This window comes from Urocitellus parryii, chromosome 3 (assembly GCF_045843805.1).
Source record: "Urocitellus parryii isolate mUroPar1 chromosome 3, mUroPar1.hap1, whole genome shotgun sequence".
In the NCBI taxonomy this organism is placed as follows: Eukaryota; Metazoa; Chordata; class Mammalia; order Rodentia; family Sciuridae; genus Urocitellus; species Urocitellus parryii.
In genome coordinates this window covers 198168219-198180731 of record NC_135533.1, presented here as the reverse complement: position 1 = coordinate 198180731, position 12513 = coordinate 198168219, and the positions used below count along the sequence as shown (strand labels likewise).

Sequence of the window (12513 nt, the reverse complement as noted above, 5' to 3'; positions counted from 1 at the left end):
GCTCTTAACATCCCTGACTAAAAGAAATGGCCCTAAAAACAATTCCTGTGATGATTTTGGAGTGAACAAATGGCTTTTCATTCACCACTCTACGCCTTGTAAATCCAGTCAACTAAATGAAAACTTTAGCTGGTAGTGTTTATTGGTCACTTGGCATGTGTCTGGTACAATCCTTGCACTAGTGAATAAGTCATAATTTCTGTCCTTTGGCATACGGGCAGATGGTATCCATATAGATGAAGAGCTCATTCAACACTTTTATTGAGCAACTTCTATGCACCAAGCACTGTTGTAGGAAATGAGGTCAAAACGCGGGGGTCAAAACGCGGTGAGTTCTAACGTTGGGCATATGTAAGTGCCGAGGGAGTACAACTGCTCTGTCGCTGCTCCACTCATACCTACTCGGGTCTTGCCATTGTTCTGCCTTCGGGCATGGCTTCAGGTGCCAGCATCTGTGGCTCTTCCTTGGAGGACTTCCTCTGGGCCAGAATCCCTCTTGGCCCACACACCCAGCTAGTCAGAAATGCTAGAGAATGAATGTCCCCAGGAACTGCCCTTGGCTAGTGACTGACAGGAGCTGATAGACACATATTTCAGCTCCCTGTCCCCTTCAGTGACAACAAGCAAGTGTTCTACACTGGGCCCTGGAGCACCCCAGGAGGATTAACCACTTAACCTTTATCACCGTTTTTATTTCTCTTCTCAAGCACAATCTCCTCACTCCACCAGGTGGTGTTGAATGAGAGGGCCTTCAAGGTCCTTCCTGGAATTAGGATCCCCTTATTCCATCATCTTTACAAAAATGCCATTGGAAAAAATGTAAACTCTTTTTCAGTGCACTGGGGTTTTCCACTCTGTTGTGGACTAAATGTTTTTGTACCCTCGGAATTCAGAGTTTGAGGTTCTACCCCACAGTACGCTGGTATGAGGGGGTGGGGGCTTTTGGGGGAGGTGATTTCGCTTAGCTGAGGTCACTGGGCATTTGTGTGGGAGGGGGTTCTCATGAGGGGATTAGAGCCCTTATATTTAGAAACCAGAGACCTTTCTCTCCAGCTTGCTGTTGCCCTCCACCCATCCCCCTCCCTCCTATGTGAGGACAGAGTAAGAAAATAGTCATTGGCAAACCAGGAAAAAAAGTCCTCACCAGGACTCGACCATGCTGTCACCCTAATCTTGGACTTTCCAGCCTCCAGAGCTTATGAACAATAAATGTATTTGTTTAAGCCACCCATCTTGTGGTGCTTTGTGACAATCTACACCAAGATGTGGTCACTGTTGAGTTCTAACCTTATCCCTATAGCTATTCCCACCGTGGCTGCCTGCTTCTCTCTTCTCTTCCTGATGGTTTTCTGTGGCATGACAGGGGCAGGGAGGCCCATCTGGAAGTGAAGGGGGCGTAACACCCCTTGGGGCAGCCTTATCCAATGGGGAATGGGAGTCACTGGGTAGATGTTGGGCTCTCTTCCTGGCCTCCGCTTAGCTGGATAAGGAGTATCAGAAGAGACCCTGGGGGGATCAGCTTTAGCAGTAACTCACCCTTACACTTCAGCGTCTTCCCTCTTCCTCCTCCGACACCCCCTGCTTCCGTGGGATCACTCCCAAACCCACCCATGTAACCAGACACTTGCATCCAGCTCTGCTTTTATAAGAATCCAAACTAAGACAAGTGTCCTAAGGAAATGTTTTTTTTTTTTTTTTCAGTCAAACCATTTCGGATAAAGGCCAATGACATTGGCTATGTGGGCCTTTAGATGTTTCAGAACAAATGTGAGATTTCTAATACATGTTCAGGAGAAGAAAAGACCCCAAATAGAAGCCTTCAAACCAATTCATTTCTGATTAGAGCAAGCAGCCTCCTGGCCTCTGTTAAATGGAGACGGCTTGTAACAGGTTTAAGTTCTATGAATAATAAATTAGAAGGTTCCTGCATGCCCCTGGAATTCTACCAATTTTTCTTTGATACAAAAAGGATATATATCTTTGAGACAATCCATAACTGGAAAATCTTACACTGAAAATATGATATATCTCTCAAGGACTGCATTTATGCACTTTGATGTATCACACATAGATGGGATATAGTTTCTCATTTTTTCTGAGTGTACATGTTGCAGAATCATATTGGTCATGTGGTCACACATATCCATACAGTAATAATGTCTATTTCATACTGCTATCTTTCCTATCCCCACATCCCCTTCTCTCCCCTCCTATCACTTCCCTCTATCTAATCTAAGGTAACATTATTCTTCCCTACTGCCCCCTGCCTTATTGTGAATTAGCATCCACTTATTAAAGAAAACATTCGGCCTTTGGTTTTGTGGGATTGGCTTATTTTGCTTAGCATGATATTTTACAGCTCCAACCATTTACTGGCAAATGCCATAATTTCACTCTTCTTTAAAGCTGAGTAATAGTCTACTGAGTATACATACCACATTTTCTTTATCCATTCATCTGTTGAGAGACACTTGGGTTGGTTCCATAGTCTAGCTATTGTGAATTGAGCTGCTATCACATTGGTGTGGCTGTGTCACTATAGTATGCTGATTTTAAGTCACTTGGGTATAGACCAAGGAGTGGGATAGGTGGGTCAAATGGTGGTTCCATTCCTAGTTTTCTGAGATATATCCATACTGCTTTCCATAGTGGTTGCACCAATTTGCAGTCCCACCAGCAATGTATGAGTAGCATCCCTCTTCTTTACTAGGACGGAGAAGTAAAAGCCATTTCTCCTTAGTATACGTAGTAAGTCCACAAACCAAAGAGCCTAACAGAGGGTCTTCAACCAGAGGTTGGCATATGTTCAAGTGAAGGGGCTGCCCAGCCCTCCACACGTCCTGTCCTGCTTCCCTGTGAACCCATCCATGACCCTCCGACGTCAGTGTACTTTTCCCACTATAAGAGAAGCACCATGAGCACAAGGATTTTGTGTGCTTTTGTTCACTGTTGTCCCCCTACAGTACCAGAAAGACAGTTGGCATCTTCAGTAGGATTATATTGAAATCAGACAGACTTGGGGGCCTGCGGTTTATTCGGAAGATGATGATCTAAGAAAGCAAAAGTAAAGAAATGAGAAGTATAAGACAAAGAAAGGAAAATCCCATTAAAGAGATGTTATCAAGGTCACTGCTACAGGCAAAGGAACTTTGGAAAGTTCCCAAGAGCTTCTGGAATGGGCCATACAGAGGAGGAGAAACTGCTTGCATCCCACAGATACTGGAGGTGAGTTCACACCCTTACTTCCAGGCTGAACCCAGCTGGGCAGAGCCTTGAGCCAGGGAAGTAGAGTGGGGTGCTTTGAAAGCTTGAGGAGGGAATAAGGTTTGGGTATTTCAAACTTATTTCAGCAGCAGCTGGAGCCAGGGGGGTGGGTCTCTGAGCGGTGGTAAAGGGCACCAAAAGCATCTCCTTCAGGAAGCATTAAGCAAATGGATTCTCCTCAATGCAGACACGCATAGGTATTCCAGGAAAAATTCAGGCCCCTGGGCCCATTTTGCCAGAAAACAAAGGTCAGAATTATTAGTACCCTCTGATCCATTAAGAAGGAAAAATCATTACTATGGCCCAAAAGTTCAGACTTCTTTGGACTTTTTATTCTCTTGGCATAGCTTCCATAACAAGTTCTGGCTCAGAATTCCCATCCCTGGAGGGAAGTGGCTACAACTTTATTGTAAATGAAAGACCTGTTGCCCCAGCCCTCCTTCCAGCCTCTGAAAGTCCTTGTCCCCTTTGACTTTTCTTTGCAGCATTTCCACTCTGGGCTCTTGGCCACCCCTCAGGTTCTGTGCCAGCTCCCTTTCTTCCACTCATTTCTTCTTGCTGTCACTCCTCGGGGTCTCTCTAGAGGCATCCACCCGCCCCACTACTGTCCTGCTATCTGCCTTTCTAGATTCTACCTACACCTCCCAGATGGGCAGCTGTCACCCACATGTCACACTCTAGATCCACACTTCCAGTGCCCCTTCTGCCCTGAGCTCAGGACTCAGGTTCCCAAACTCCTCTAGGATGGTCCATGCACAAACAATAAACTCAATCTCATGCTGATCTCATTACCCACCCCAGCCCCACACTCCCAATCTGTTCTTCCTCCTGAATTCCTGTCTTGGGTAACACTCCACCATCCACTCTTGTCTCCCAACCTAGAACTTCAAGACCAGCCTCAGTCATCAAGTCCCCCCATGCTTCTACTAGTTTCTTGAAACAGCAAGAGGTCATTCCCTGGACAGTTGGAAGGCTTACTTATCTCTACTTTTACTAATTTTACAACTTGCATGATGTTTGTCATGTTTCATAAGAATTAACAGGTTTTGTAATGGTGCATTGTCCTAAATATAAACCTACCTTTTTTCTCCTTGCTCCCTCTGACATCCCATGGCCCTCCTAACCAGCTCTGGGTGCCCTTCTGTCTTTGGGATACCTTCCACATCACCATCAGACTCATCTATTGAAAATGCTAACCTCTTTCTTCACTGAGCTCACCAGAGCATTTCTTCAGGATTATCTCCCACCATCTCCACTCCAGAGTTTCCAGATACATCAGAACCCCGTGCAGAGCCTTTTGTTTACTTATTTCTTGAGCTCCCCCATTGTACTGTCTGCTCCCTAGGGCCTGGCACAAAATAATGTTCAATAAACAGAGGGAGGGAAGGGAGTCAAGTAACTGGCCTAAGGTAAGGAAGTTCCATAGCCAAGTTCTCAGGCAACTTGTTAAGAAATGCAGATTCCTGGACCCCACCTCAAACATGCAGAATCAGAAACTGCTGGCATTTGAACAGGCCCTATTACAATTCCAGACATGTCTTGACTACTGTCACAAATGAAACTAGTTTCCTCAACCGAACCATATAATTGTTAGCAGCCTCCTGGGAAAACCACCAGACAGGACTTAATCAGCTGTTCCTTTTCCAAAATGGTGCTTCTAGGTTGCAGAAACGCAGCTTCCCCTTCGGATTAGAAAGGCGGGCAGCAACCAAAGGCGTCCCTCCGTCAAATTCCCCTGCCTGCCGCCACCAGACCCCCACTCCAGGAGCGTTCCCACAGTCCCTCAATCCGGACAGTCCACGCCTGGGTACAGATTCCAATTTTTAAGGAAACGTTTCTAAATCTTTTCTTTGAATTCAAGATGGATAAAAGGAAGATGGATAAAAGGGTTAGGGGATGGCTGGGGATCCCCAGGCTAGATTTGGTGCATGCAGGCGGTGAGGGAATGGTGCTGACCCTCCGCAGGGCTATGCTCTTTCTCCCCCCCACCCCGAGTTTGCTGTCTGAAAAATGGGCTTAGCAGTGCTTTTTAAGGAACTTAGCGACCTCAAGCACCAGCCCTCGAACTCCAACCTAGATGGCTTCAGGTACCGCGCTCAGCGCGGCTGTGTGTGAGGAGCAACAGCGCAGGGAAGACGCACTGCAACCCCGGGTGCCCTTCTTCCCTCCTCTGGGCAAGTGAATGACAAGGGGCTGCGGCAGAGTCCTTATCTCCAAGCCGAGCAGTCAGAATTCTGGAGAGGAGGTGGGAGAGGGGAGTGCGAGAGTACTCGCAGAAGGCGTGAGTAGCCGGAACTTGTGGGGTGCGGTGGGCAGCTAGCTCCCTAAGACACTCACTGGCGCCACTTGGCGACAATGAACAGCGGGCGCCGTGGCTGTGTGGTAACTCTGCCCAGGAAGAGATCGAAGCCCTTTCTTAAAATGGATCCCCCTGAGCCAAGCCCCGAGGTGTCATTTCCATTTTACAGCTCCATGAAGAAAGGCCCAGGACACCAACAGCCAGCAGAGGCGGGATCCCTTTCCCGGACTTGAAACACTTGCCCTTGGAATCATCAAGGGCTTTTATTGCGCGGAGAAGCAAGTGAAGATTCTGACTTCCCCCTTCTCCCTGGAGAGAGCCCTTACAAGTCCGGAGACCAGGGCCTCAGGTGATCCAAGAGGGGGCCCACCCACCCCACCCACCCCCACACACGCCCCCTTTCAGAATTTCACTTAGCTGTCAGTCTGGCCTAGGGTTCCTCCAGTTTCTTTGGAGGCCCAACTGGTTCCCAAAGTGAGTTAAACTCAGGCAGTTTATCCAACCCAGAGGCTAAAGACTCCTGGGTTTCCCACCCTGGAAAGCGCACTGCACTGGAATGGGTCAAGGAGAGGCAGGGGACAGAGCGAGGGAGGAAGTGCATTGGGCCCCCAGGAGAACCCGCACCGGGATCCCCGCCCGGGAGGGGCTAGCCCCCTTTTCTTGAGCCGTTTCCCCTCTTTTTCTAGAAGCCACTTCAATCGGTTGTCGACCCAGTGGCCCTCCTCTGAGCACGTGTTGCTGCGGGTCTGCGTCAGCGTTGGGTAAATAGATGACTGTCCTATAGCGCCGGGCGGGGCTATTTAAGAGGCAGCCACCCGCCCGCCTACCCTGAACTTGGCTCGGCTGTCGCAGCTCCGCTGGAAACGCTAAACCAGCTGCTTTCTAATCCAAAGGTATGTAGGTCCCCTTCACTCGCCCACGCGGATACAAGTGTCCTGTGTCTTTGAAGAATGCTGTCTTCATTTTTGTACCCCTTTATATTTTTTTCTGTTTTCTGTGTCTTCCCCCCGCATAGCTGAAAAGACATTCTTTAAACTCAGAAATAAGGGTGCTGGATTTAAAAATGAGGGCTGGGTGGGTAGCTGCCTTAGAGACTTTCACAAGCCTGTGTGGGTCTTTTTTGCACAAAACTTTGAAATAGCCATTTGCTAAGAGTCTCAGGCAAATTGGGATTTCCTAGCAGTTAAACAGAGGGGCGGAGAACTTTGCAATCTTTTCAAATAAAATACCAAAAAGTTTTAATATTTAAATCCATTTTCTAAATATTGCAGAAAATCCAGAGCTTTAAGAATAGAAATATGTGGATTTTTCTGTCTAATCACAGTTCTAAAATTCAGTCAATCGGTGCTTTGGCAATGGCTGAGAACTAAACGCATATTTCTGATTTTTTAAAACCCTACCTATGTTTTGCTTAGTGATTTATTACTAATTCCCACATACACCTTGAGGAAACTTTATACATTTTTTAAAATTATGGCATCCATGATTTTAATCGCCATTTACTTCCGTACTGAAAGCTTCTTTTCTAATCTGGAAAAGTCTTGCCTTCCTTCAAGGGTGTCATTTCTCTCTGCTGAGATCCTGTATTTTTCACACTATCTTTAATAGAGTGCTTTTCCAGCTAGAACAAAGACGCTCTACAAAAGCTTTCTCAAACTTAAGGCGAACAGGAGACATTCTTTCTGCTAAAAAGGGCGAAACACCAGTTCTCTCACCGACCCTGGCACTTGGGTGCGGATTACCCTAGAGACAAGCCAAGCGCGCTTAGGCGCGCGCGCGCGGCTGTGTGTCACTCAGCTGGGGTCTGCGCTCGGTAAGCCCTAGCGCTGGCTCCAACCTAGCGGGTCTGGTGCGCCGGCGCTGGAGTGAGCCCGCTTCCAGGTGCCCGACTCTCGGCAGGCACTGACGGATGCCCAGCATTTTTTTTTTTTGACGCCCCCTCGCCTTTGCTCTCCACAGCCATGAATCGTGGCGTTTGCCTGTGCGTGCTGATGGCGGTACTTGCTGCGGGCGCCCTGACTCAGCCGGTGCCCCCAGCTGGTGCTGCAGGCTCCGGGGTGCAGAGGGCAGAAGAGGCGGCCCGAAGGCAGCTGAGGGCGGTGCAGAGGACAGACGGGGAGCCGAGAGCGCACCTGGGCGCACTGCTGGCCCGATACATCCAGCAGGCTCGGAAAGGTAAGGATGCTGCCTTCTTGTCCCTCACTTCTGTCCCTGTTCTGGACTGTCAATCCTGGCCTTCTCTAGAGCCCACCAGATGAAGGTATCCCTTTTGGGAGAAAACACAGACTAATGGGATTTCCACCTTCCTTTCCAGAGTTCCACTGCACCTGAGAGTACAGTTTTGAAGTCCTCTATAAGCAAATCAAAATGAGGTGTAGAGAACTTAATTTATTAGTAAGGAAAACGTTCTTAAAAATCTTTCTCTAAGCTAATTTTTGGCACAGTGTTGCTGATTAAGCTCAACACCATTTTATGAAAATGCTTTTTTTTTTTAAGATAATTACTAAATCCTGGAAAGGGGTTCCAAATACACTAAACAACCTCTTCTATTAATGCAGCTGAACCAGGAGCCACACAGATGCAGACAGTTGGAAACTCTCTAGCAGGAAGTGATGGATGCTGAAAATACTTGAGATCTGACAAAAACAAGTGAGAATAAGTCAGTTTTCACTAAAGTATGTAACGGAAGGAAAGAACCAGGAGCATTTTTGAGTTTTCCTTGACAGTGAGTGAATTGAAATAATTACACATGAGATGATTTAAAAAAAAAAAAAAACTACTGGAGAGATGTTCCCTAAGTCAGTTTTCTCAGCATTCCTTTTTCCAGGAATACGGTGATTTAGCAGTTTCCTGGCTTAGTGCCCTTTTCCTGGGCCTGACTTTCTCATCTGCAAATAGGAGGCCAGAGCTCCCTGGAGCCGCGGTTGGCTCTTTGTGTGATTCAGAGGGAGGAATCATGATTTTTTTTTCTCCCAGCTTTATCCACAATGACACTGATGATGGACACTGGCTAAGGGGCAGTGTGCTAAACTAGATCAACAACTGAATTAAAAACATCCAGCAAACACTGCCAGGATGGCTGAAGGAAGTGACTCCTTTTCCATGAGGTTTTACTCAATTGGATTTGAACTTTAACTCATGGCTTGAGTAAAGAGGAAGAAAATGGAGGGCTTGGCTTTCTAGAGTCTTCTGTGGTTTTACATGAAGATGAAATTAGAAACTTTTTGACAAGGGCCTTCAGAAGGAAAAGGGCAGAAGGTGATTTGTAGAATTGCTCAAACTACACCTTTTGTGTTCTTTCCTGAGAATTAAACTGAAAGAATGGAAATACTAGTCAGATGACAGAAAGTCTGACAGTTTGGAGAATTCCTTCTGTTTGCCTATCTGAACGTAATTTAGAATCTGCTCACAGATGTGGGTTGAATTTCAGCCAGACAGTCTGAGTTATCCTAGGCTATTCATTGAAATGTAGATCTCTCTCCAGCTTTAGGAAAGACCCAAGAAACCCAGTTCTAGGGGTGGGGTGAGCTACTTGCCAAATTATTTCCTAGAACCAATACCCTACCAGTGGCTCTTACAGCATAAATCTTAGATGGGAAGTTCTTCCAATCCCCTCTTTCAACACCCTCCTGTCTTTGCCTTCAGGCTGTTGGGCCAAAGGAACCCTGGTGGGAAGAGCAATCACTTGGAAAATAAGCTGCCAACACCCAGGATCAGCAGAACTAGAAAACAATCATGCTCTTCGACTGACAAATAAGATGTAGGAATAAATGTCCTTGAATATTTTATATATTTTGAGATCATATTCGATTTGACTTAACACTAGAATACATCAAAGGTTCTAAACGACAAAATGTGTTCTTTAAGCAGTGTGTAAGAGTTTATCATTAGGAACTCTCTACAGGATTCTTAATGGTTTGGGGAGAAGCAGTTCTAGAAGAGAGTGATTGGGGAGGCATCTAGTGGCATAGTGCATCTAATGGCATTCAGTACACACTTATCCATGACCAGCAAAGCCCCAGTGTTGCAGCTGTTGTCTCTCTCAGACCTGAAAACATTTCTCTGCACAGTAAGTATTATCATGCCCATTTTGCCCATATGGAAGCCATGGCTCTAGAAGGTTGAATAACAGTTTCTGCACATCTAAGCAGCAATGAGACTGAGGTTCTCTAAGCCCTGACTTCCCTAGAGTGTCTGGAAGCCATTTGGCTTCCCAGCGGTATTATCTGTTCAGGATGTTAAAGTTTAAAGAAGTCAGACCCTTCACTTTGACTCTATAAATCAGTTGTAAGTCCCTACTCTGTGTAGCTGGTGAATGAAGACTATAGTAAGTACACCCAGGTGAGGACAGAGCTGTAGAATGACAGCTGTACACAGTGCTCACCCCAGCAACGCTGATTGCTTGCCCATATTGAAGCTGTCACTTTGCTTCCACTAGATGGAAATTTGGTGAGCTACTTTGAACTTTAGCATCATAGCATTCGTTATAGGATTATATTCGTTATAGGGTTGTAGCATTCATCATCAGAGCAGGCAGGAGGATGGGTCATATTTCCATGTTACTGTCCATGGAGAACTGAGTCTGCAGGTCTTGCTGAATTTAAGGACAAATATTTCACCATAAAATGTCCTCAAACAGTTAAACAACAGGGGCCCTTTCCCTTCTGGATAGGCTAGGAATGTCTACAAAAAGGGCTCAAATGTGCTGTGTTGACTTAGCTCCCAAACTGGGAAGGGCTGGGGGCAGAGAGAGAAAGGATGGGGATGTTGTCACTCTGTGTGGTGTGTCGGTTTTAAATACAGCTGGTTAATTTCATTACCCATTATGACAGGGTAACTTCCTATGAGGGTCACTTGTCAGTAAACAGCACATATTTGGGCTCCCTATGCAGGAGCTGGCAAGGAGAGCCTCATGCAGAGGCTACACACCAACATCTTGAGAGGTGGAGACATGGTGGCCCCCCAACACAGTGGCCACCAATGAGTTAAACATGGCCCTGAAGTGCCGTGTTTAACCCTTCTTTTGCACAGATCACTGTCTGTGATCTCTGAGAGGCACTGTGTCACATGCCTCCCAAGCATCTACCTTGTCATACTTCTGCCCACTCAATGGGGGTTCTAGGCAAGAATAATCCTGTTCCCAAGGGCATGGCACCCATTCAATTTCAGTTATTGATTTTAGGTCAAAATGTCTGACTTCATTTACCTCTTTTATTCTCGCATCCTTCTTGGACTATTACTGAGATGCCAAGATTTTAATCTGATGGTGTATATTTTTCGGGTTCTCTTTATTTTTAAGAAAAGAAAGTAGCTTTCAAATTAATAATTTCAAAACATTGTTTGATTATCATTGGGACTTGACCCCATCTTTTAAAGCCATTCCAATATCAAGATATTGTGATTGCACTACCTTAAAGCTCTCTGGACAAGTTGGGTATGGTCAGGGATGTTAAGCAATGAAATTTAGAAATGAGCAAGTACTAGGGAAATTCTTGCTTTCTGCTGAGGGCCAAATACACAAGGAAAATACTGTTAAGGGTAGGGGAGACAAAGAAAAATTGAGGCAATTCCTCAGTTTGTATAAGGCAGGACAAAATGAACCCATCTAAATAACCTGTGAACACAAAACACACCCATAACTAGTGAACATCACTTTTATCCATTTATGCAGACATAGGTCTTTCTCCTCTTTCATCTTTGTCTGTAATACCTTTAAGAATATAAATGTATATATTTCATTTGGCCTTTTCTGTTGTTTGCCTTCACAAATTGAACTGGTTGTATACTTAGATATAATGTTCTTCTTTTCTTTTTCTCTGTCCCTTGTAGCTCCCTCTGGCCGCATGTCCATCATTAAGAACCTGCAGAACCTGGACCCCAGCCACAGGATAAGTGACCGGGACTACATGGGCTGGATGGATTTTGGCCGGCGCAGTGCTGAGGAATATGAATATCCCTCTTAGAAGACCAGCCTCCATCCACCTGACTTAGAGGAGGCAGAATAAGAAAACAATCATGCTCATAACTCATTGTCTCTGAAGTTTGACATTTTAAGTATCTTATTTATTAAGTTCTCAATGTGAAAAATCCTTCTATTAAGATTGTCCTGTGCAACCACACACCTCAGCAGAATTGTGCAATTGAAGAATATGATGTTTCCTAACTCTGTGACTTCTGGTCCTAACATGTTGCTATGCTATTAAAGTGATTTCATTCTGACTCCTCATTCCTTGAATCTACTGAGGGTCCTCAGACCATGCAAGGAAGGAAGTCTGATCTGCAGTGCCCAGGGAATCCCTGCAGTAGATGGTCCCAGACACAGCTTGGGAAATGAGTACTAGGCATGGAGCTGACCCCCTGCTGAGGCAACGTGGCTGGAAGGTGTCCACAGAAGGCAGGTCTATAGCCCAGCCCTGAAAACCCTGACTCCTGATCTCTTTTGCCAATCCTACTGCCCCCCATAAGTTTTCTCTCTTTAAATAAGCTATAGGGCAGTGCCTTACCCTGCCTTTGCAAGTATTTGATCATTCCATGGCCTGTGGCACAGAGATTATTGTCCTTCCTTTATGGATGAGGAAGCTGTCTCTGAGAGGTGAACATGACCAGTGCACCTACCAACTAGAGTCACAGACTTGAGGGCTTAATGTTCCTGTGCTAGTGGGACCTCTGTCACTCTTAGCATTTCTCAAACTCTGAAAGTGCACAAGATTCACCAGAGTACTCTTGCTAAACTGTATATTCTGATTTAGAAAGCCTGAGCCAGTTCCTGGGAAGCTCCCAAGTGGTCAATGCCACAGGACCCAGCGTTTTTGCTGGAGTAGAGAAGAGCCTGTGATTGCTTTGCCAGGAGTTCTGCTGTTTTTCACTTAGTAAGCATATTGGGAGGACTCTGGTAGTTATCCAGAGCAGAAGTCAATCTGTCTGTTGGTCCTCTATAGCGATCAGTAAAG

At 45.9% G+C, this 12513-nt stretch overlaps 1 protein-coding gene across 1 annotated transcript; it reads left to right on the top strand.

Moving 5' to 3' along the window:
- Window positions 1-7524: 7524 nt before the first annotated feature.
- Window positions 7525-11526, top strand: Cck (cholecystokinin). Its single transcript, XM_077795672.1, has 2 exons — window positions 7525-7738; window positions 11393-11526. Exons 1-2 carry the CDS (start codon window positions 7525-7527, stop codon window positions 11524-11526), a joined length of 348 nt encoding a protein of 115 aa, XP_077651798.1.
- The last annotated feature ends 987 nt before the right edge of the window (window positions 11527-12513 follow it).